At 43.0% G+C, this 26761-nt stretch overlaps 1 protein-coding gene across 3 annotated transcripts in view; it reads left to right on the top strand.

Annotated features, from left to right (window-relative positions):
* Positions 1-277: 277 nt before the first annotated feature.
* The window catches only part of LOC140465004 (androgen-dependent TFPI-regulating protein-like), a 122484-nt gene continuing 96000 nt past the window's right edge, over positions 278-26761 (top strand). For all 3 annotated transcript variants that reach the window (XM_072560779.1, XM_072560780.1, XM_072560781.1), the window contains exon 1: positions 278-446. In XM_072560779.1, the coding sequence (XP_072416880.1) occupies positions 291-446 (156 nt within the window). In that variant the 5' untranslated portion in view covers positions 278-290. The remainder of the gene's footprint in view (positions 447-26761) is intronic.

Here is a 26761-nt window from a genome sequence, read left to right on the forward strand (position 1 = left end):
GAACTTAAAAAAATGTGTTGACTGTTCTATATATAATGGTGAGTAATGTTCACATTTGAGCACTCTCAATGTTTAACTGACGTGTAACTGATTTCACAGTTGTTTGAAGAAACGGGAAAACCAGAGATTTTAGAGAGGGGCTGATGATTTCCCTTTGTGAGCATTGAAATATATGTTATTTGTTCAAATGTCAGACTTGTCTCACCTGTGCCTGATGGTAAATGGTAGGATCCAATGAGCTTATAAGATTAGCATCTTGCTCATGCTATCACTTCACCATAGGCACAAACATGCTTCCAACTATAGCTTCTAGAGTATATCACATCACCACTTTTGTGTGGTACCTTGTGCTCATTTATTTGCTTCTCAACACTCAGTACAGTCACCCACTTCCAGGAGTATTTTTATATGCTGGTCAGTGGAAGTATCTCACATTCCTCAATTTGGTAAGTGATTCTTTGGTTTTATATGTTTGTGTTAATCAAGTAACTGTGAAACAAGTAAGAGAAAATTGTGGAAATTGCTCAGTTCTAGTTGTGATGGACGTAAACAAAATACTTTTTGAAAATGGAGTCTACCTGCTAGGAGTTTCTGTTGGGAATTTAGGCACAGAATCCAATGATGTTTCACCCACCCACATTGTCACAATGAACAGGACTTCTTGAAACAATTACACTTTCTACATCATTGTTTTCTTTTGTCCTGCTAATGTCAAGAGATTTAATGTAAACTGCACTTTAAACCATTCATTTTAATTCATTTTTCCAAAAGATACAAACACCATATTTTGAAGAAATCAGCAAATCTTATGAAATAAGTAATTGATTATTCCAATGGTGTCTCGGTGTGACGATAAGATGTTGAATGCCTGCAGAGATGAAGTGTTGTCTCGATGCCTTTTAAATATGACACCGAGACACCATTGGAGCTAGAAACAACCTTATGGGAATTACTAACCTTTGGAATTTGATATTTCAACTGTGTCAGTGTATTTATTTACCTCTAGGTGACATAGTTTGAGAATTTGAGCCCCAAAAATTAACACATTATCTAGGCATACACTTCAGTGCAGTTATGAAGGATGTGTCCATTGTTAGAAGTATCACCTTTCAGGTGAGCCATTAAATCAAGGAAGTGCCTCTCCTGGTCGATGTATACCTCTCAACTGACAGCAATTTGTTTCTCCTTTAATCATCTTTGCCTCTCGTCAATACACGTAAGGCAAAAAGGGTCATTCTTGGTACATAGATGTATCAGGAGCAATGCATTCAAATACAACAGCCGAGAAGCAAGTAATTGACTTTTAAAAATGTATCCCAATTATTCAATGAGTTATATCACATTTATATTTCATTTCATTTAATGATGTATGTCTAGCAATGTAAAAAAAAATAATATTGGTTTTTGCAAAAGGACAATACTAGCAAGACCATAATTAATATCTAATTAAAGTGAGAAACATTTTTTGTAAACTTACACTTGACATGTGCTGGCTGAGCCAGTATTTACTGTCCATCCCCAGTTGCCCTTCAGGAGGTGATGTAGAGCTACCTTCTTAAACTGCTATTGAATGTTAAGAGGTGATGGTTAGATTCTCCCTTATTGGAGCCGGTCATTGTTTGACATTTTTGTGGCATGAATATTAATGCTGCTAGGGATGGAGTTCCAGGATTTTGTCCCAGTGGTGATATATTTCCAAATCAGGATGGTGAGTGTTTTGGAGGGGAACTTTCAGATTGTGATGTTTCCATGTATCTTCTAACTTTGTCCTTCGAGATGATAGTGGTCATGAGTTGGATGGTGCTCTCTAAGGATCTTTTGTGAAATTCTCACGTGGTATACACTGATGCTACTGAGAGCTGTTGGTGGAGGGAATGGATGTTTTTTGATGTGGTGCCAATCAAGCAGGCTGCTTTGTCCTGGATGGTGTCAAGCTTCTTGAGTGTTGTTGGAGCTGTACTCACCCAGGCACGGAACACTTCAACCCCAGGGCATCAATGTGGACCGCCTCGGAACACTTCAACCCCAGGGCATCAATGTGGACCGCCTCGGAACACTTCAACCCCAGGGCATCAATGTGGACCGCCTCGGAACATTTCAACCCCAGGGCATCAATGTGGACTTCAACAGTTTCCTCATTTCCCCTTCCCCCACCTCACCCTAGTTCTAAACTTCCAGCTCAGCACTGTCCCCGTGACCTGTCCTATCTCCTTTTCCACCTATCCACTCCACTCTCTCCTCCCTGACCTATTACCTTCATCCCCTCCCCCACTCACCCATTGTACTCTATGCTACTTTCTCCCCACCCCCACCCTCCTCTAGCTTATCTCTCCACGCTTCAGGCTCACTGCCTTTATTCCTGATGAAGGGCTTTTGCCCGAAACGTTGATTTCGAAGCTACTTGGACGCTGCCTGAACTGCCGTGCTCTTCCAGCACCACTAATCCAGAATCTGGTTTCCAGCATCTGCAGTCATTGTTTTTACCTCACCCAGGCAAGTGGAAAGTGTTCCATCATACTCCTGACTAGTGTCTTGTAGATGGTGGACAAGCTTTTGAGTAAATTGCTGAAATACTGCTAGTCTCTGATATGCTCTTGTAGCCATTGTGTTTATGTGGAGAGTCCTGTTGAGTTTCTGGTCAATGATAACCTCCGAGGATTTAATGAAGGTAACACTATTGAATGTTAAGAGGTGATGGTTAGATTCTCTCTTAATCGAGCGGGTCATTGTTTGACATTTTTGTGGCATGAATATTAATTGCCATTTGTCAGCCCAAACCAGATTATTGTCCAGGCCCTGCTGCATTTGGACATCGACTGCTTCAGTGTTTGAGGAGTCGTGAATGGTGCTGAGCATTGTGCAATCATTGGTGAACATCCCTACCTCTGACCTTATGATGGACAGAAGGTCATTGATGAAACAACTAAAGATGGTTCAGCCGAGGAGACTATCCTGAGGAGCTCTGCAGAGATGTCCTGGAGCTGAGATAACTGACCTCCAACAACTACCACTGTTTTTCTATGTGCCAGGTATGACTCCAAACAATGGACACATTTTCCCCTGATTTGTATTGACTCCAGTTTTGCTAGGCTCCTCGATGCCACTCTCAATCAAATGTGACCTTGATGTTGAGGACAGTCACTTTCCTCTTACCTTTGATCTGTTTTGCTTGATGATTGACCTTAATGATAAAGAATAATCTTGGGTAAGAGGTACAGATGATGAAAACAATTCAATGTTCATTAGCTATAGGGTAGAAACTGCACTTCAAGGATGAATAACATTTTCAACTTTATACTAATCTTTGGTCTGCTAACATGGTATTTGTGTTGAGAATATTGGATATTAGTGAGTTAATGTAATGCATCATGAAGATGTTACATTCTACTATTACTGTGCATTATTATTGAATGAAATGCATGTCCAAGGAAGTGGATGCCAACCAAGTGAAGTCTTGGGATGGTGTCCAGCTCCTTGATGGAACTGCACTTATCCAGGCAAACAGGAACCATCACATCACATTACACTCCTGACTGGTGCCTTGTTGATGGAGGACAGGAATAGCAGGTAACAGATGGAGGAGACAGGAAATGAATGATTTGCCACAGAAGTTCTCATCTCTGATCTGTTTTGTAGCCACAGTCCATCTATATGATTGTCTACTTCAGTTTCTTGTCAATGCTAACCCTGGGTATGTTAATAGTGGGTGATTCATGTATGGTATTCATTGAATTCAAGAGCAATGGTTGATTTTTCCCTTGTTAGGGATGCTTAATACTTTGCACTTGTGTAGCACAAATGTTACTTGTAACCTACCAGTCCAAGTTAATTGATTCTTGCTACATATGGACAAAGACTGCTTCACAATTTGGGGAGTCATAAATGCTACTTTCAGGCAATGAGTTTGACTCCCAACACCCTTTGTGTGAAATAACTTCTCCACAAATGTCCCCACAGACATCTACCTCTTACCTTTAAATCCGGTTATTGACCCCTCTATTAATTAAAAAGTATCTTCCTATCCAAACTATCAATGCTCTTTATATTCTTATACATCTCTAACAGGTCCCCAATCAACTTCCACTGTTACATGGAAAACAACTCCAGCATATTCAATCTTTCCTCAGTGCTCAGACTCTCCTGCTCAGATGGATTCATAGGAAACACCCTCTGCACAATCTCTAGTGCTATCCTTCCTATAATGTGATGACCAAAACTTCACACAGTAGTCCAGTTGTAGCCTAACCAGCATTTTCAGCATAATCTCCTTGCTCTTGTATTTTATGTCTCAGCAAATAAAAGTAAATATCACCATATGCTTCTTGAATCACCTTATCTACATGAGGTGGTTTGGGGATTCTGTGGATAAACAAACAAAAGTCTCTCTGACATTCAGTGCTTACGAGGATCCTACTTTCATTCTGTAATCCTATTCCTTGTTAGCCCTCATCATGTGCATTACCTCAATTTATCCAAGTTTGAATTCTTTAGCCACTTGACCGTCCTGCAGTTTCTCACTATTTACCAACCTGCCAATTTTAGTGTCATCCATGAACTTTTAGATCATAATGATCAAAATCATTTAAGTCCAAGTCACCAGTGTTTACCACAAACAAAAAGGGTCCCAACATGGACTCCTGCAGAGCCCTACTGGGAACAGATGTCCCATCAGAGAGACATCTATCTGCCATCATCTTGTGTGACCTGCCTCTCAGCCAGTTTTGGATTCAATATGCCATTTTCCTTGGATCCCAGGGGCTCTTACTTTCCTGACCAGTCTACCATGAGAGACCTGATCAAACATTTGGCTAAAGCTATATTGACCACATTAAATGCAGTACCTTCATCATCACTCCTGGTTGCTTACTCAAAAAAAATTGATTTCACCTTCCTTTAAAAAGTCCATGCTGATTATTCTTGATTAATCCATATCTCTCTAAGTGCAGATGTTTTAAGTCCCTGAGAATCCTTTCTAAGATGCTCCACACCATGAGGTTAGACTCATTGGCCTGTAATTTCTTGAACTATTGTTTCCTCCCTTTTTAAAATAATTGTCCAAGTTAGCAGTCCTCTAGTTGCCTGGCAACTCACTTTTGGCCACAGATGATTGAAAGTTACTGTCATTACCCTTGATATCCCCTCCTTTGCCACCCCCAACAATGTGGGGTACATTTCATCCAGGCCTTCAGATCTATCCACTTTTCAGGCTGCTAAACCTGATAGAGGGAGAGGAGCTACTATGTTCTTCCCATTTTCCACTGCACTTTCTCTGAAGTCCATACTTGCATCATCCTTTTTCATTGTGAAGCCGGACACAAAATATCACTGTACCAACGTCTTCAGGGATCATAGGCCCTACTGTTTCCCTATTTGTTCTCTTCCGTCTTACAGGAAAAACCAAAATATTTTTTAAAAAATTCTACCTGCCAATGCTTTCTCATGTCCTCTCTTTGCTTTGCTAAATTCCTTTTCAAGCTCCCTCCTGCAGTTTTGTAGGAACCTTGCCATATTGGGCTCTCACTATCTGGCATAGCCTCATCTTTTCTTCTTAATCTTAACTTTAATTTCCTTTGACATCCAGAATTCTCCGGTCTTGGGCCCATCTGTTGTCTGTTTGGGAACATATTTGCCTGTACTCTTGGTATTTTCTTCCAACTTATCTGTCACACATCATACTACCCAACTACTACACCACCCTTCCACCATCCTATTTAGCTACCACACTAACAAGCTGTCACCCACCCTCTTAAACACTTGCCTCATCCATCCTACATTCTAGAATGTGAGTATTCATTGAAGCGGTATGTGACATAACAGTTTTAGAGGGGGTTTCAAGGCCATGCCTTTCAAATTTGAAGAAACATAATTTCTTGTGAAGTTTTAATAAGATTTGGTGACCCACAGTAGCATTAACATCTGGAGGAAATTGCTGAGCAATCCATGGAATCTGTTTGATGTTTTTTTTTAGATTAGATTACTTACAATGTGGAAACAGGCCCTTCGGCCCAACAAGTCCACACCGCCCCGCCGAAGCGTAACCCACCCATACCCCTACATCTACATCTACATCTACATCTACCCCTTACCTAACACTACGGGCAATTTAGCATGGCCAATTCACCTGACCTGCACATCTTTGGACTGTGGGAGGAAACCGGAGCACCCGGAGGAAACCCACGCAGACACGGGGAGAACGTGCAAACTCCACACAGTCAGTCGCCTGAGGCGGGAATTGAACCCGGGTCTCCGGCGCTGCGAGGCAGCAGTGCTAACCACTGTGCCACCGTGCCGCCCATATTCTGTGGGATATTGGAACATAATTTGTTTGTTACCCATATTTGCCTCATTCTAAGGATATTAAAATGTAAGTAATTTTAATCTTTGCATAGATGAAGCTTTATTTTGTCTAAAATCTTTAGATAGTCATACAGCACAGAAACAGATCATTCGCTCCAACCAGTCCATGAATAATATAATCCCAAATCAAACTAGTCCCACCTGCCTGCTCATGGCCCATATCCCACCAAACATTTCCTAGTCATGTAACCATCCAAATGACTTTTAAACATTGCAATTGTACCCGTATCCACTACTTCCTCAGGAAGTTCATTTCACATGGGAACCATAGAGTCATAGAATCCTACAGCATGGAGATAAGGTCTTTGGTCTAAACTGGTCCATGCCAACCAAAATGTCCATTAACACTAACCCCATTTCCCTGCACTTGGTCCATATCCTTCGAAACCTTTTCTATCCATGCATTTGTCCAAAAGCTTTGTAAAAGTTGCTAATGTAGCTGCCTCAACCACTTCCCCTCGCAGCTCATTCCACATGTCTACCACCTGTGTTTAAAAAAAGTTGCCCCTCGGGTTCCCCTCTAACCTTAAACTGATGACCTCTAGTCCTTGATTCCCCAACTCTGGGAAATACACTGAGTACATTCGTCCAATCCATGCCTCTCATGATTTTATACACTTCTATAAGATCCCCCTTGGTCTCCTACACTCTAAAGATAAAGGTTCTGGTTTGTCCAACATTTCCCTTTAACTCAGACCCTTGAGTCCTGGCAACAGCATTGTAAATTTATTTTGCATTCTTTCCAGTTTAATAACATCTTTCCTTTAGCAAGGTGACCAAAACTGAACACAATACACCAAGTGCGGCATCACCAACATCCTGTACAGCTGCAACATAACTTCCCAACTTCTATACTCAATGCCCTGATTGATGAAGGCCAGTATGCCAAAAGCCTTCTTCACTGCCCTGTCTCCCTGTGACTCCACTTTTAGAGAACTGTGCAGCTGAACTCCAAGGTCCCTCTGTTCCACTACACTCCTTAATGCCCTCTCGTTCACCATGAAATCTTACCTTGATTTGACTTTCCAAAATGCAAGATTCACACTTATCTATAATAAACTCCATTTGCCATTTCTGAGCCCACTTCCCCAGCTGATCAAGATCCTGCTGTGATTTCTGATAATTTTCCACACTGTCCATGATACCTCCTTTTTTAGCATCATCTTTTTAGAGTTATCAGGCCTTGTCCATTCTCATCCAAATCATTGATATCGATCATAAACAGCGATGGGCCCAGACCTCCAGTCCAACAAGCATGCTTCCACTATTACCCATTACATCCTACCATCAAGCCAGTTGTGTATCCAATTTGCCAGCTTCCCCTGGATTCCATGTGACCTAACCTTCCAGAGCAGCCTACCATGTGCAACCTTATCAAAAGCCTTTCTGAAATCCATACAGACTAAGTCTACCACCCTGCCCTCATTAACCTTCCTGGTCAGATCATCAAAGCACTTTAACAAATTTGAGGTATGATCTCCCACACACAAAACCATGTTGACTATTTCTAATCAAACCTTATCTTTCCAAATGCATGTATATCTTATCTCAGAATCTTTTCAGGTAACTTACCCACCACAGATGTTAGGCTTACTAATCTATAGTTCCCAGGTTTTTCTGTGCAGCCTTTCTTAAATAAGGGCACAACATTCACTACCGTCTGGTAAATAATTTGCCTCTTATGTCTTTATTAAATCTCTCTCCTCTCACATTAAACCTGTGCCCCCTCATCTTGAAATTCCCCATCTTAAGGAGAAAAACAACTACCATCAACTCTATCTATATCTCTCTTTTTTTAATATAAACTTCTTTCAGGTCATTTCTTGACCTCCTGCATTACAATGAGAAAAGTCCCAGCCTATCCAGCCTTTCTTTATAATTCAAACCTTCCATCCCCGGCTGTTTGTTTCATATTTTATTTGAAATAAACTAATTATTCTTTGAAAGAAACCGAGCTGAATTGTTTCTAATGGTGTTTGTCATTTTCGTACAGATTTATTCCTCCATATCTTTCCCACTAGCTGGTGGTCTATACAGAGGAACCTCGATTATCCGAAAAACACAGGCAGGGATTATTTCGTTCAGATAATCAAATGCTGGATAACATAGTTTAGCCAAGAATCAGGAGCTTGCGATTTTGCCGGATAATCCGATATTCGGATAATCGAATTCTGGATAATCAAGGTTCCTCAGTATATTACCCCAAGCAATGCAAAGTGTATGTCTGTATAAAAGCAGGTGTGTGCAAGGAACTTTGTGTGAGAAATGGTGTTCATATCTGCATTAGAACATGTGCTGGTGCTGAGTTGGGCATAGGACCTATAAATGGCAAGGGTGGTCCAGAAACATAACTTATGGGGACGCTGTGGAGATAGTGGGAGGTTCATACAAAGACAAAGGTTGGCATGGATGGACCATGGGGAGTGTGTCAGGGTGGAGAGAATTGAGGGTGAGAGCTGGAGAAATGTTTTATTTTTAGTATTTATGTTTGAATGTCAGATAAGTTGCTTGAACTCAGATGCAGGTTTTCCATCCATCCTGCCTATTCCTGGGTGTCCTCGTCAGTATTCTTGAGTGTCTAGCTCACTCCCAGTGTCAGGTTCCCATTCACTCAGTCTCCACTATCGATTCACACTGACAGCATTGTGTACCATCTACAAGATGTTGTACAACAACTTACCAAGGTTCCTGAGGTAGCACCTTCCAAACCCATGACCACTGGCACCGGAAAAGACAAGGGCAGCTGATAGATGGGAAATTAACCACTTGCACGTTCCTCTCCAATTCACACAATGAACTTGTCATTCTTTCACTCATTATCATCATCATTGGTGGTACCTCACAGACAAGGATGACACTCTTCCACTCTCCAGGGTGAGTCTGTAGGTGGCTGTACAGACTGATGTGACCACTGCAGACTCTGTTACACTTGGGGCAGAAGGTAATCACGGGAAAGGGTGGGTGAGTCGTTGGTGTGGCAGCATGCTCATTTCACTATTTTCGCCTGGCTTCTGCTTTTGCCTGAAGGCAAGTCTCAAGGTGGTCAATGCCTTCCCGGATAATTCTCCTTCACTTTGGACAGTCTTGGGATTCCCAGGTGTCTGTGAGAATGCCAGTGAGGCCTTGAGGTTATGACTGAAGTTCTTCCTCTGTCTACCCAGGGCTCGCCTGTCATTTGAAAGCTAGGAGTAGGGCACCTACTTGGGGATTCTCATGTCAGTCATGCTGAGCCCATCATAACCAATCAAGGGTCGTCAGTGCCTCAGCCTGGTTGTGGACACTGGTTATGGTGCATCTTTCTTCCCAGTGAATCTGCAGGATCTTGTGTCGGTAGTACTGTTCCAGGACAGTGAGGTACCTGCTTTAGACAGTCCAAGTCTGAGAGCCATAGAGAATGGGAACCACCATAGTTCTGTAAACCATGAGCTTGGTGTCAGATCTAATGTTGTTGTCCTTGAACAACCTTTTCCTTAGGCAGCCAAAGGCTGTACTAGCGTACTGGAGACAGTGCTGGATCTCTTCTTCAATAGCTGCTTTGGCTGACAGAACACTCCCAAGGCATTGGAAGTGGTTAACACTCTCTAAGGCTTCCCTGCGGACTTTGATGACTGCACCAGCTCCACAATTCCAGGCCAGGTTGGTGGATGTTCAGGATGAGACCCAAGCTCCCAAATGCCTCTGTAAAGGTGCTGACGATGGACTGGAGTACATCCTCTGAAATTGCACATATGCAAGCACCATCTACATACTGCAGCTCAATGACACTAGTTGGGGTAACTATGGTTTTGGCTTGAAGGCAAAAGTTTCAATAATTTCCTGTGAGGTCTGCAGATGAGCTTTACTCCAGCGGGGAGCTTATCAGCAGTGCAGTGAAGCATTGCAGCGAGGTAGAGCAAGAATAGTGTTGAGGTGAAAACGCAGCCCTGTTTCACACCAGTCCGAAAGGGAAAGGGCCAGTCATGAAGCCATTTATCATTTTTACGACTTCTATGTCATTGTGGAGCATGTGAAGAAGGGTGACAAACTTCATTGTGCAATCAAAGCAGAAAAGGATGCTCCATTATGCTCCCCAATTGACGGTGTCAAAGGCCTTTGTAGATCAAAGAAAGCTATGTACTTTTCTTTTCTCTTAATTTCTCCTGCAGCTGTTGCATGGTGAAAATCAAGCCAGTTGTACGCTTCCATAGCCAGTAGCCACACTAAAACTCTGGGAGGAATTCCTCTATCACGGGGAGGAGACAGTTGAGGAGGACTTGGGCGATGAATTTTCCAATGGTCAACAGCAGGGAGATTCCCCTGTAGTTACCACAATCGGACTTGTTCCCTTTCTGAAAAGGCTCATGACTGACTTCTCAGAGTTCTCCTCCTTCCTGATCAGACAAACAAAGGTGTGTAGCTACAGCAAGAGCAATCTTTGCCTCCACAGTGCCTCAGTGAGGATACTGTTCCAGCAGCCTTGTTGTTCCTAAGTTAGTGGACAGTTTCTCTACTTCATGCAGGCCTGAGATTTTGCTGAGCTCTTGGCATGTACCATACTGTAGGATGCATTCAAGGACGCTTGGATCGATAACAGAGCCCTGGTTGAGGAGATCTCTGAAGTGCTTCCCCCAGCGTTGTTTGATGGATTCTTTATCTTTATGTTGACAGTTACTCTGTCCTTGGCCAGCCATGGGGTGAGATCTTGGGTGTTTTGTCTGTATGTGGTCTTGACAGCACAGAAGAAACTATGCATATCATGGTGGTCAGCGTTTATTGGCCTCAACTCTTTTCTCAACTCATCATCTGTTCTTTATGTCACGGATTGTTGTCGGACCTTGGCCTTCAGTCACCCATGGGCTTGCCTTTTCTTTTCCGAGTATGGTTACTGTTTTACGCTCAGAAATACCATGCATGTCCGGCTTAACAGTTCTTGGGCTGTCACAATTCTTTCAGTATCACTGCATCAAAACACTTTCCTCAGATCCCAAGGAACTCCCTCCCTAACAGAACTGTGCAATTGCTCCACATGCTTAACAACAGCTCAAGAGGGCTGCTCACTTTCTCAAAGATGTGGAGGAGGAGCCAGTGTTGGACTAGGGTGGACAACATAACACCAGGACATAGTCCAACAGGTTTGTTTGGAAGCACTAGCTTTCAGAGCGCTGCTCCTTCGTCAGGTGGTTGTGGAGCAAGACCAAAGGCACAGAATTTATAGCAAAAGATCACAGTGTCATCGAAGACTTAAAAGAAATTCTGGGATTTATATATTCACAAACCAAAACCTGCAACCTATTCTAAAAGATGAAAGACTTAACAGCAATCTAGGTTTATTCAATATAACGTTTCTGTTGCGTGACACCGTAATCTTTTGCTATAAATTCTGTGCCTTCAGTCCTATTCCACAATTACCTGATGAAGAAGCAGCTCTCCAAAAGCTGGTGCTTCCAAATAAACCTGTAATACTTTTTCTCAAAGGCAGTTAACAATGGGCAATATCAGTAGGCCTAGACACCCAGATCCTGTGAATTAATTTTTAAAAAAATCTCCTAAACTCATCTGTGGATGCCCCGACTTCCCTGGTCACTGGAATTTGGGAGTTAGTTTGTTAATCTCTAGCTTTGTTTCTTAAGCAAAAAGGCAATGAAGGTTGTATTAATTAGCTCTACTGCTTGTTACTTTTTAATGAACATCTTTAATAATGACTCATTATTACAAATTACCAATGTAATCATTTGCCATTTTTTGCCCAAATTATTTGCGCTTTCTTCATACATCACTCCTCCTTTTGGAATTTGTATGTAATATGTGTCAGACCTTATCTTTCTAAGTATGCACATCAGCCCCTTAAGTGAGAAAAAATGAAATGTGACTCCTCACACAAAGCTTGGATAGCCCTGGATTAGAATATATTCTCTCCTTCTTTTGAAGCAGACAATTCCAAAGATTTCATTGAGTGAAGAATTTTCTGCTCATCTCAGTTCTATACAGTAGTGTGGCTGAGGTTAACAACCCCAATCAATCAGAAAAGGCCTGGCTGACCAATATAACTGGGAGATTTAGAATCTCCTCAGTTTAAGGGATTGACTCTGTGCTGGCTGTGCCACAGTAAGTGTGTTACTGTTGCTGTTTTTCTGGGGGAAACCTGATGCCTGAGCTGGCTGAATTATTTAGCCAGTTTGTTAACTGGCATTCCTTCTTTATTGAGGACTGAATTTTACTCTTTTCTCAATGTTGATTTTGTGGCAGCGCTTAGCCCTTAGACTCTAGTTTTCTTGTTTTTGTATGTGTCTTCACTGTTTTTTGTTGTTTTGGACTGAGCCTTTGTGAGAAAATACAACTTTCCAGATGAGCCGTTACTGTGGTTAGGCCTGACCCTAGGACTAGGCCTCTGCAAATTCTGAACACCGAGAGTGTGCTGGGAGTTAAGCAATTGCTGCATCGTGGAGTGGACTCTGCATCCTGGAATGGACCAAACCCCTGTGAGTTAACTGCACCTTTACAATGTACTGTGTTCCTGTGAGTGTGCCTGGTCCTTTGGATGGACCAGGCCTCTGTGGATACTAAAAATCTGTGTGTGTGCTGTAGATCCTGTGAGTTAACTGTAGCTTCACAATGTACTGTGTTCCTGTGAGTGGACCTGGTTCTCTATGGATGGGCCAGGTCTCTGTGGGCGGCACGGTGGCACAATGGTTAGCACTGCTGCCTCACAGCGCCAGGAACCCAGGTTCAATTCCCGCCTTAGGCAAATCTCTGTGTTGAGTTTGCACATTCTCCCCGTATCTGCGTGGGTTTCCTCCGGGTGCTCTGGTTTCCTCCCACAGTCCAAAAATGTGCAGGTTAGGTAAATTGGCTGTGCTAAACTGCCCATAGTGTTAGGTGAAGGGGTAAATGTAGGGGAATGGGTCTGGGTGGGTTGTACTTCAGCGGGTCGGAGTGGACTTGTTAGGCCGAAGGGCCTGTTTCCACACTGTAGGTAATCTAATCTAACCGGTGTGTGCTGTGGGGTGTGCATTTGCTGCTTTCAGGTGTGGATGCTGCCTTGTTACTGGAAACTGTACTGTGAGGATTTTGTGAATTCTGTTAATTTATGTGGATTTTGTAATTAATTGTGTTTAAGTGTGGGCCAGAGTGGGCTAGTTAGTACATGGGGCACCCGCGGGTCTGTTAGTACGCAGGGGGGCTGTAGGCTAGGCAGCCAACAACGTGCCCATAGGAAAGCTGGTCAGGGGAGGGGCAGCCAGTACGCGTGGTGGCTGGGGGCCAGAGGATCCTGTAAGTACTCGGGGTGGGCAGAGCCAGGCAACTGATAGCGTCCTTGCAGGAGAGCTGGTATAGGGCAGGCTGGTCAGTACATGGGGTGGCTGAGCCTGGCAGCTGACAGCAGCCCAAAGGAAGGCTGACCGGGGGAGCACCAGTCAGTACGCAGGGAGACTGAGAGCAGGACGGCCGATGGCCGGTCTGTCAGAATGCTGACCAGGAGTAAGAGTCAGTCAGTATGCGGAGCGGCCGGGTGCTTGAAGGCTGACAGCCCGATGGTAGGAAAGCAGGTTGGGAGTGATTTGGTTAGTATGTGGGGTGACCGAGAGCCAGTGGCTGGTGTCCGCCCCGGAGGAAAGCAGGCTTGGGGAGGGTCAGTCAGTACACGGAGCGGTCAGAGACTGTAAGACCGACAGCCAGCTCATAGGAAAGCAGCCCGGGGTAGTCCAGTCAGTACACGGGGAGATTGGGAGCTGGGTGGTCGGCGGGGCTGGGGAAGGTCGGTCAGTACACAGGTTGGCTGGAGACCAGAAGGCTGATGACTTTCTTGCAGGCAAGCTAGCCAAGGATGGTCTGAGGATTGGTATAAGGAGTCTTTTTTATTATGTAGCTATATTGGGTCTGTGTTTTATGCACTATTTCTTATTTGATTGCACTGTCTTATCTGTTTGTTACTGTTACCATTGACTGAAAATGGGACTTGAGGTTAGTCCTCATCTCCCTGGAAACTGGTTGAACGGTGAGGTTTGGGATTTGGCTTTTCTTCCCCTTCCCCTGTATATAATGTTTTTTTGTGAACTGCTGTTTTCTGTTTACTATCAACTGTATTTTGTCCTGGTTATTTTATTAAACAGTAGAAAGCAAATCTTAGCAGGACTTACACACTTATTGGTAAGGTCCTAGGGAGTGTTGTGGAACAAAGAGACTTTGGAGTGCAGGTTCATAACTCCTTGAAAGTGGAATCGCAGGAAGATAGGATAGTGAAGAAGGCGTTTGGTATGCTTTCCTTTATTGGTCAGAGTATTGAGTGTAGGAGTTGGGAGGTCATGTTGCGGCTGTACAGGGCATTGGTTAGGCCTCTATTGGAATATTGCGTGCAATTCTGGTCTCCTTCCTATTGGAAGGATGTTGTGAAACTTGAAAGAGGTCAGAAAAGATTTATAAGGATGTTGCCAGGGTTGATGGGTTTGAGCTATAGAGAGAGGTTGAATAGGGTAGGGCTGTTTTCCCTGGAGCATCAGAGGCTGAGAGGTTTACCTTATGGAGGTTTATAAAATCATGAGGGGCATGGACAGGATAAATAGACAAAGTCTTTTCCCTGGGGTTGGGGAGTCCAGAACTAGAGGGCATGTGCTTCCTTTGTCTGTTATTCTCCCTTTTAAAACTGCTGTTGTATTGCCTTTTTTACCCAAAGTTCCAAAACAATGCAACAGCATATAAAACAGTAATTGCTGCTCCTGGAATTCGAGGAAATCACCTCCAACACCTAAAATACCTCAATAAGGGAGCAGCTGTTACAGCCAGAAATTTTTCCCGTCCTTCATCTTGCATTACCCAGAATCTAAAGAATGATTTGATGATCAGATACCAGCCTCTATGCAGTTATTACATATATGATCAATCCTTTTCTCTCAGCCAGCCAGCTCTAATTCTGGACTCCTGAGTCAAGGTAAATATTTACCCAACATAAACACTATCAAGCTCCTTAAGAATTTTAAATATTTCAATGAGATCATGTCTGCCAAATACATTTATTGTAAGGGTCCCAACTGATGGGACAACTTCTTCACATGCTTTCAGAGCTTGGAAACTTCACAAATTGAAACCCTTATCGGGTGAAACTGTTCTCTTGAACTGCAATTTGATTCTGAACTGAGTTCAAATCACTGGCTCCTGGTCTCTTTTTTTTTGTCTGTCATAAAAAAATCCATCGTTGTAAACATTTTATCACTTAAAGCACAGGCATCCAACTAGGCCTGAAGTGATACATTTTCTTGGATATGGTGCAGTTAATGGTGTTGTTCAATGACTTTCTGTCCTCTTTCTAAAAGAAAATACATTTACTTTCACAGAACTGAAACCAAAAGTCTAACTTACCTTTAGTTAAAACTTCAAGTTTCAAATGTTAAAAATATATTATGCTTCTTTCTCACACTAGTCTGTTTGATCTTTTCTCAGAAGATAAAGCCTTCATTCCTGGAATCTTAGATTAGGTTAGATTCTCTACAGTGTGGAAACAGGCCCTTCAGCCCGACAACCCCACATCAACCCTCCAAAGAGTAACCCACCCAGACCCATTAACCTACCCGATATTTACCCCTGACTAATGCATCTAACACTATGGGCAATTCAGCATGACCAATTCACCTGACCTGCACATCTTTGGATTGTGGAAGGAAACTGGAGCACCCGGAGGAAACCCACACAGGCACAGGGTGAATATGCAAACTCCACACAGTCACCTGAGGCGGGAGTCGAACCTGGGTCCCTGGCGTTGTGAGGCAGCAGTGCTAACCACTGAGACACCATGCCACTCTGTTGCCAAATCAATTTGGTTAATCTGGAGTGTGGCTCTACTCTTCTCATTGAACCAGGGCTGTTCTGCTGGCTTGAGGATAATGGTAAAGTGAGAGCTGTGAAGTGTCATGAGGTTTCAGATTGTAATTGACATAATTAGATTAGATTAGATTACTTACAGTGTGGAAACAGGCCCTTCGGCCCAACAAGTTCACACCGACCCGCCAAAGCCCATACCACCCAAACCCATACTCTTACATTTACCCTTTCACCTAACACTATGGACAATTTAGCATGGCCAATTCACCTAATCTGCACATTTTTGGATTGTGGGAGGAAACCGGAGCACCCGGAGGAAACCCACACAGACACGGGGAGAATGTGCAAACTCCACACAGTCAGTCTCCTGAGGCAGGAATTAAACACTGGTCTCTGGCGCTGTGAGGCAGTATGGTGGCGTATTGTGTGGAAACAGTGTTGTAAAGTATCATTGTAAAGTGAGTAATGCTCTCATTAAACCTTATGCTTATGCAGCCACTCTAATGTTTCATGCAGAGCAATTAGTATGCCGATACAGATCTCAGAATTGACTTCCAGTTCCAGCAATTGCTGCCACAAACATCTGACATCTGCACAGAAGAACTATAACTTAGAACACAGAGGCATGGATACATTAGGTGGCATTTTCAAGACCATAGCTCTAATGAAGCCATGAAACCACCTCCTCCATTGCAGTGAGGGCTTGGGTTGTTGTGTAACTTATTTTATCCCACTCATCTCTCCACCTGTTTCTCTTTGACCTTATAAGCACCTTTGCATATTGTGTGGATGTGATCCCCCTTTCCCTTTGCTTAACTAAATACTTAATAAAAACTGCAATGAGGTAGTAGAAAATCCTGATGCTGTTTTTCTAATCATCCAAAGTATTTGCAAGACTTTTTGGTTTGAGCTGCTTCCAGCCATTGTGGTGTTTCAACTCTGTGGTCTTGCCCTCAAGGATTTACCCACCATGAGGACTGGATATTGGATGACTGTACTGCACTCTTGAAACGGGTCCACTTAGCTAGGCTGTCCATGCTCTGAATCTACCGCGTCTCAGTTTCTGTCTTATCTAAGCATGACTATTAGGAGGATTGGCCATGCTAAATTTCCTATAGTGTCCAGGGATGAGCAGACTAGGTAGGTTATCTATGTTAACTGCTGGGTTACGGGGATAAGTTAGGAGAGATGGGTCTGGAAGGTATGCTCTTTGGAGGGTCAGTGTGGATTTGATGGGCTGAATGGCCTGCTTCCACACCGTAGGAATTCTATGATTCTATTGTCCAACTCTCAGGAATTCTGAAAAACTCTTATATCAATGTGCACATTGCAAATTCATCATAATTACTGAGTACGTTTCTTCCATACCTCTCTTCCCAGAGCCTCACTCCTAAGTGGTTGCTGATATCAGAGTTTCATTGTCATGTCCATCATCAACACTAACATATTAATTGTCATTATAAGACATTTTTTGAAAAAAGTAAGGAGTGAGTGAAAGCAAGAAATGTAACCTGACTTATATTTACATTTATGCCAAAAATTATGCCTGGAACAAGACATTGTCCAATATATTTTAATAAATCCTAGAGTTAAACGGCTGCTTACTCAGTGTAATGAAACCTCCAGCAGGTGGTAATATTGAGGGAGGCTATTGAACATGGCAATTGGAGCAGTTGAACAGTGGGGAAGGGTCAGACAGTGAAAATTTCTACAATCAGATGTAAACCACAGGTACAATTTCTTGTCTCACCTTACTTTCCCTTCATGTTTGAATTACTTGATGCCAGTGGAACTAAGAATTCCTGTTTAATAATCTTTGGGTTATCCATGTGTTTAAATCTCATGTTATACCACCTTAGCATTACAAAGTTTTTTCAACTCCTCATTTGCAAATAATTTCATTAGTCATGTATAATGTTTGCTTTCACTTCACTGACTCTCTTTTCAAGAAAGTAGTTTTTCCACTGTCTTCTAAGATTGCATGGCTTTTAAGTTTTATGTCTATATTGTAATTGAAGTAATATCTGGCTGAGTCCCAGATCTGTTGCATCCCACTTCTCCATCAGCCCTATGTTCTTGTAGGATAACTTCTACCAAATCAATAGCTCATCAATAATATTTTCAACTTGGTCTTATGTAACCTACTGTGTATAAATTGAGTCTGTTTCAACTTCATTGTGAATGTGCTCAAATCTTGTTTTGATATGAAAGCAGAGCATTATTGATTTTGAGTTCTTGGTTGAATTAATAATGCTTTATTCTGTACATTAATCAACAAAGTAGGTCTTTGCCCGAAATTGACCTTACACGATTAACAATTTCCCGGAATACTACAGACAGGAAGATTCAGAGGTCAAGGCTGCTCTGCTGGTATCCATCCCCACCCCCAGAAAGCGTGACAGGAATCTATGAAACAGCTGGAAGTACTTTTTTTGCTGAAAAATGTTTGGGCCTGTTCAAATTTTTTTTTTAAAAAAAAGGCTTGTCTGCTAGTGAGATTCCCTACAACATATTCTGAAGTTCCTTCAAGCTGTTTTTCCCTTAATTTTTGCAAAAAACAAACTGAGGTGTGTCCATCTTCTTAAACCATTGTGTGCTTGTCTGTATGTCTCTGTGTAAGTGAAGTGAGAAGGTGGCTAAGAAAAGACAGACTACTGATTATTGCCCATTCTAAGACCTTCATGAAGAAGATAACAGTTGGTCTGAATGTGATGAGAAGTGTGTGACTTATATATGTTTAAGTTTTCTTCAGTGTTTGGATTTCAAGCTAGTGCCATTGGGTGTTGGTCTTTTTTTGTAAAAGGGTTTTAAATTAATTAGTCTTTCCAGAACCATGACTTTTAAACCAGTATGTCTCAAGACGCAGGTGACTACGTGTCTCCTGGAGTATAGATAGCAGTTTATTTATATTACATGGATTTCCAGCAGGAAAGAATAAAATACTAAAGATATTAGATTGCTTTTGGGTTTAAAGGATTGATTTTATCTTAGGAAAACTTTTGGACAGTTTGAAGCAAACCTGACTGTATCCAAATGCAAGTATAATATCTCCTACTATCAAAAAAGCGCTACTTGATGCTAATGAAATTGTCCCTGAAGCTTACCAATTAAAATTTAGGATACAAGAAAGAAACCCAATTAGTAATTTGTGCAGTTTGCAAAGGAAAACAAAATACTGTGGTATCATTGGTTTTGATTACTAAGCCAATAGAATAGTTTTGGCAATGTGAGGGAAATTATGGATTTGAATCTTAGCTTTTTTATATGGGATATGAGCATCATTACCATTGGGCTACCATTTGCCCCTAATTACCATTTGAGTGGCTTATTAAGGCATTTCAGAATCAATCACATTGCTGTGAGTTTAGAGACACATGGACCAAACTGCATAAGGGACACTAACAAACTAGATATGTTTTTTAAAAAAATACAATTGATATTGGTTACTTGGTTGCCATTAGGCTAGTTTTTAATTCCAGGTTTTTATTGACTTCAAAGGCTGAATTGTATGATATTTTTGGCTAAATGTAAGTTAGGTTGAGTGCTTAGAAATGAGCTTACCCACCATTTCTTGTTGAACCCATTGTATTAATTAGTGGTTTAGCCCTTGTACATACCACATCTGATTTGAGCCTCACCTTATCAAGCGCTGATCCTGCAGCAACTTGGCACTTACCAGAGGTCCCAGAATTGACCGACATTCCCAGTGCCAACACCATTTTTCAAAGGCCATTTTGCAGCCCTACAAGCACTGTCAATCTGGAGCTGTCCTGCTAGTTGTGGACCTTCGCCCAGGAAATTGCAGACTGGGAAAACTGATACTTTCTTCACAATGAGGTGAGGACTGCAGATGTTGGAGAGTCAGTCAGAAAGAATGGTACTGGAAAAGCACAGCAAGTCAGGCAGCAACCGAGGAGCAGGATCGTCAACGTTTCGGGTATAAGATGAAGGGCTTATGCCTGAAACGTCGACTATCTTGCTACTTGCATGCTTCCTGATCTGCTGTGTGCTTTTCCAGCACCACACCTCCTATTGTGGGCCATGGTTCTTGAGCTCCTCCTGGAAGAGGTGTGCAGTTGACACATCATCCTCTCCCAGGACTATCCGTGGTGGCTGTGACACTAGACTCATGCTCTACCACCCACATGAATGCATAAAACGTTTTCCCATTTGCCCTCATCCAACTGAAATTGCAACACCACTGACCCTGCCACCCTCTGCGTTGCCTGCTCACTCGTTTGGGAAACTTCCCCACCAGACCATTAGTAATAACTCTGCTATCCACTTTTGTCTGTTGTAATACTTGCCTCTCATTCCATGAGGAAAACTGCCCACAACGGGTGGAAAAAAAGTCACGATGGGTGGCAGACTGCTCTTCATTTGGCTCCTTATCACTCTTCAACAGGGGATCCTGTGAGGGATCTGTGATATTTAACTATTCCTCTTGACTTGGCCAAGGTTTACTGACAACTATGACAAATGTCCTGGCTATATGACTGTGTTAATTGACATGGTAAGGCAGTAGTAATATTAGCCTGATCCATCTGGCTGAAGATCCAATGTGCAAAAAGATAGGTTTTGCACAGTGTCCTTGCATTAGTTTTACAATGCATTTTCAGTGTAGCACGGAGGTGCAGAATTGTCATGTTTGTGGATCAAAGATGTACAATGAATGGTGTTGTGGTCTGGCGCATGTTGGATGCCAATGTCCATGGATATAAGGTGCGTATGGACAGTGGCCATTGAACATAACCTGAGATGTTGATGCCCAGTTTTCAACGTGGATGTATCTGGAGCAAGTGGAAATCGGAATCAGCCAGGTGCTCACTCTGGTTTCCTTGTCAGATTTTCCGAAAGTTGAGCTTGTTGTGTGAATTTGGAAGATGTGAGACTGAGTATTACTGAGTAGTTTTTCTGTTAACAAAACACTTAACCAGTGTTGATCCCCGTCAGCTGTTGTTTTGCCAATACCCTATGAGAATCTTGGCACTTGGCTTGTGCAAAGCATGAAACATGGAGAGACAGGATCCTGCCTCATCCATTGTTACCATCAAATTCTGCTACACATCTTGTCATAGCCCATGCCGCTTAGAGCCCTATAAGAATTTGCATCATTCTAAAGTGAACGAAGCTAGGAAATGATTATTCTAGGGAATACAACATTTTGAATAGATGATCAGAATTGGAAAGTAAAAGTAGCCCTGATAGTAAATGAATTAAGGAACATTGGTTCATTAAAAATGCATCAATCTATGCAAGGAAGTTATGGGTAGTATTGGACTTTAAAAAGTATTTTGCAAAGGTAGGAAGTCAGAGAATTAGTAATATTTTAGAAATCAACAAAATCCAAGCAACTGAAAAATATTATAAAATGAAAGTAACCAATCCAGAACTAGGGAAACAGTTTGTAAGTGATCTTAGAAGTATTGCAAATATGGATGTAGCTCAGTAAAAATTGATCTATTAAAAGGCAGTGTCAGAAGTTATCATAAAGAATGAGTAAGTGCTGGGTTGGGAAGGAAGGAAGATAGACAGGTAGGACCTGCCAAGGGTGCTGAGTTGGAGACTTGGGACTGGGATAAGGTTGGGGGAGGGGAAGTGAGGAAACTGGTGAAATCCACATTGATCCCATGTGGTTGCAGTGTCCCAAGGTTGGAGGATGAGGTGTTCTTTCTCCAGGGATCGGGTGGTAAGGGTTTGGCGATGGAGGAGGCCCAGGACCTGCATGTCCTTGGTGGAGTGGGAGGGGGAGTTGAAGTGTTCAGCCACAGGCCGGTGGGGTTGGTGGGTGTGGGTGTCCCAGAGATGTTCTCTGAAACGTTCCGCAGGAAAGCATCCTGTCTCCCTGATGCAGAGGAGACCACACCGGGTGCAACAGATACGGTGGATAATGTATGTGGAATTACAGTTAAATTTGTCAGATGTGGAAATATCCTTTTGGGGCCTTGGACAGAGGTGAGGGGGAAGGTGTGGGCACAGGTTTTGCACTACTTGTGGTGGCAGGGGAATGTGCCGGGGTTGGGGGGGGGGGTTATGGATCTGACAAGGGAGTCGTGGAGGGAATGGTCTCTCCAGGATGCTGATAGGGGTGGGGAGAGAAATATATCCCTAGTGGTGGGGTTTGTTTACAGGTGATGGATGATGTGATGTATGTGGAGGATGATGTGATGTATATGGAGGTTGGTGGGGTAGAAGGTGGGGGACTTCTATCCCTGTTGCGATTGGAGGGGCGGGGTTCAAGAGCAGAGGAGTGGGAAGCCCGAAACGTTGATTCTCCTGATCTTTGGATGCTGCCTGACCTGCTGTGCTTTTCCAGCACCACACTCTCAACTCTGAGCTCTAGCATCTGCAGGCCTCACTTTCTCTCAGTATTCACCATAGGCAGATTTGCAGATTTATTTTCTTTAAAAAAAACACATTCATAAAAACAGTCATTTGATGTAACTTCCTTTAACAGCAGAAATCCTTATAACTGTTGCTGTTAATTTGAAGTGCATTATCCTGTATAAAACATTTGAAACCGTCCTCAGCCAGAATGTATGATCTATCGTGGCCCCCATCAGAGATTCCCAGCATTACTAATGCCAGTCTTCAGCCAATTTGAATCACTCCACGTGATATCAAAAGACAGTTGGAGGCACTGGATACTGACAACATGTCAGCAATGGTACTAAGGACATTTGCATCAATATTTGCCATGCCTGTAGCCCACCTATTCCAGTACAGCTACAACCTTGATCTTCATATGATAATGTGGCAAAATGGCCAGGCATTCCTGCACATGAAAAGCAGGACAATCTAACCAAGCCAATTGCTATCAGTCATCAGTAAAGTGATAGCACTGTTGATGAGACTTTCCATCATGTGCACTACCTAAGCAACAACCTGTTCACTGGTGTCCAGATTAAGTTCCATTATGGCCACTTCACTCCTGACCTCAACACAGCCTTGGTTCAAACATGGATAAAAGGGCACAATTCCAGAGATGAGGTGACTAAGTTTGCAGATGACACCAAATTAGAGGTGTAGCGGACAGCGAAGGGGGTTACCTCAGATTACAACAGGATCTGGACCAGATGGGCCAATGGGCTGAGAAGTGGCAGATGGAGTTTAATTCAGATAAATGCAAGGTGCTGCATTTTGGGAAAGCAAATCTTAGCAGGATTTATACACTTTATGGTAAGGTCTTAGGGAGTGTTGCTGAACAAAGAGACCTTGGAGTGCAGGTTCATAGCTCCTTGAAAGTGGAGTCGCAGGTAGATAGGATAGTGAAGGCGGCATTTGGTAGGCTTTCCTTTATTGGTCAGAGTATTGAGTACAGGAGTTGGGAGGTCATGTTGCGGCTGTACAGGACATTGGTTAGGCCACTGTTGGAATATTGCAAGCAATTCTGGTCTCCTTCCTATCGGAAGGATGTTGTGAAACTTGAAAGGGTTCAGAAAAGATTTACAAGGATGTTGCCAGGGTTGGAGGATTTGAACTACAGCTGAGGCTGAACAGGCTGGGGCTATTTTCCCTGGAGCGTTGGAGGCTGAGGGGTGATTTTATAGAGGTTTATAAAATCATGAGGGGCATGGATAGGGTAAATAGACAAAGTCTTTTCCCTGGGGTCGGGGAGTCCAGAACTAGGTTTAGGGTGAGAGGAGAAAGATATAAAAGAGACCTAAGGGGCAACGTTTTAACACAGAGGGTGGTACGTGTATGGAATGAGCTGCCAGAGGATGTGGTGGAGGCTGGTGCAATTGCAACATTTAAGAGGCATTTGGATGGGTATATGAATAGGAAGGGTTTGGAGGGATATGGGCCAGGTGCTGGCAGGTGGGACTAGATTGGGTTGGGATATCTGGTCGGCATGGACGGGTTGGACTGAAGGGTCTGTTTCCATGCTGTACATCTCTATGACTCTATGACTCTGAGTATGATAGTCTTTGATATTTTACCGGCTTTGGCATCAAGGTGTCCGAGCTACACGATTCAGTGGGAGTTGGGAAAATACTCCCTGCTGATTGGAGTCATACCTGACACAAAGGAGGATGGTCATAGTTGATGGAAGTTTGTCATCTCAGCTTCAGGACATGTCTGCAGGAGTTCCTCCAGGTAGAGCCTGAAGCCGAACCGTCTTCAGCTGCTACCGCGAGTTTTCCTTCATCATAAAGTCAGAATTAGCATGTTCTTATGTTGCACATCATTCAGTGCTATTTGTGACTCCTCAGGTACTGAAGCTGTCCAGGTCCAAATGCAGCATGACCTGGACAACATCCTGGTTTGCATTTACTGGTGGCAAGGAATATGTCTGTGTGGAGTTTGCACATTTTCCCTATGTCTGTGTGAATTTCTCCTGGTGCTCCATTTTCTTCCCACAGTCCAAAGATGAGCAGGTTAGGTGGATTAGCCTAGCTAAATTGTCCATAGTGTGCAGGAATGTGCAAGCTAGGTCAATGCAGGGTTACAGGGATAAGGTAGGGGGTGCATTTGGGTTGGGATGCTCTTTAGGAGGGTCTATACGAATTCAGTGGACTGGCCTGATCCCACATTGTAGGGATTCTATGATTTGTTCCACACAAGCACCAGACAATGACTCTCTCCAGTAAGAGACAATCTAACAATGACCCCAAATGGTGCAACCATCACTGAACTGCCACTGTCAACATCCCGCGATTATTGTTCATCAGAAACTGAGTTGGACTAGATGTATGAATACAACGTCTACAAGAGCAAGCTAGGAGGACTCCTGCATTGAGGAACTCTGTTCTGAGGGTCACTGAACCCAAACGTTAACTCTAATTTCTCTTCACAGATGCTGCCAGATCGACTGAGCATCAGCAATTTCTGTTTTTGTTTTTCATTTACAGCATCCGCAGTTCTTTCAATTTAGTAGTTTATTCACTACAACGTCTCTTTTAGGCATGCCTACCTTCAAGATGTTCTGCTCCTCTCTCTGACAGGATTTTCATTTCAATCTTTTTTTCTTGTCCACCAGCATTAATTTCACTGTCGCTCCTAGTGTTTGACCAGATATTTGCTAAAGCTTGTTTCCACAGCCACATCACATTCCAGCTCAGACTCTCCACGTGGATTCCAACTGAAGTTCCATCCTTTGTGCTTTGAATCTACGCAGGATCACCACATTCTGAGATCAACACCCAGTGCCATGTGGCATCACATACACACTCTCAATCTCTCTCTAGCAGCAATGTGTCACACTGGCTCAAGGCTGCACCAGTCTATAGTTCCACTTCATTCTCCGGCTCATTCATTGTGCTACAAGCATTAAGGCAGACAAGATGCAACAACTTAGAGATACCATCACCCTTTGGAAACTTCCTCCCTTTCCCTTCCCTCTAACTCCATCCCCTCCCACAGCTTCACCTCCTGTCAGGTATCCACCTTCCCTCCTAACCTTGCTCTCTCTGAGGCTGTACTCAGCAAAGGTCTCAGCTTTATCCCTCTGCGTCCCCACCTTAATGAATTTGGGGCATGATATGACGTTGAACTCTTCTGTTGTCTTCACCATCGTGCCCATTTAATTGGTCGAGAGTCCTCTCCCCATCACATAGAACCCGTCGCCCAGCTCCAACACTCTCCCTCCACCTGGACCCTCCTCCTTTACTTAAGCATGCTCCCACAGCCACATGGTGGCTTTCCCTGCAACTGCTGAAGATGTAACACCTGCCCATTTACTTCCTGCCTCCAGTATCCAAGGACACAAATGTACCTTCCAGGTGTAGCAGCACTTTACCTGCACTCACTCAATTTAGTCTATTGAATCCATTGCTTACAATATGATCTCATCTACACTGGAGAAATAAATTGTTCTGCCAGGAAAAAAGACCCTGAGCTTCCAGTTGCCTGCCAATTTAACATACCACCCTGTTCCCTTGCAAACATCTGTCTCAGGCTTACTGAAGAGCTACATTGATGGTCACAGCAAGCTGGAAGAATAACATCTCATTTTCCTATGCCCTCTAGTTCTAGACTCCCCACCCTATTCATGCCCCTCATAATTTTATAAATTCAGTCACCCCTCAGCCTCTGATGCTCCAGGGAAAACAGTCCCAGCTTATTCAGTCTCTCCCTGTAGCTCAAACCCTTCAACCCTGGCAACATCCTTGTAAATCTTTCCTAAACACTTTTCAAATTTCACAACATCGTTCCAGTAGGAAGGAGATCAGAATTGCACACAGTATTCCAAAACCAATGCTCTGTGCAGCCGCAATATAACCTCCCAACTTCTATATTCAATGCTCTGACCAAAAAAGAAAGCATATTGAATGTCATTTTCACGATCCTATCTCTTGGCCACTCCACTTTCAAGGAACTATGGACTTGCATTCCAAGGATGTTTTGTTCAGCAACATTCACTAGGACCTTACCATTAAATGTATAATGCCTACCATGATTTGCCTTTCTAAATCGTGCACCTCACATTTATCTAAATTAAACTCCATCTGCCATTCCTTGGCTCATTGGCCCATCTGATTAAGATCCCATCATAATCTGAGTTAACCTTATTTGCTGTCAACTAATCCTCCAATTTTGGTGTCATCTGCAAACTTACTAACTATACTTCCTATGTTTGCATCCAGATCATTTGAGTAAATGACAAAAAGCA

Source organism: Chiloscyllium punctatum, chromosome 41, assembly GCF_047496795.1.
Source record: "Chiloscyllium punctatum isolate Juve2018m chromosome 41, sChiPun1.3, whole genome shotgun sequence".
Lineage (NCBI taxonomy): Eukaryota > Metazoa > Chordata > Chondrichthyes > Orectolobiformes > Hemiscylliidae > Chiloscyllium > Chiloscyllium punctatum.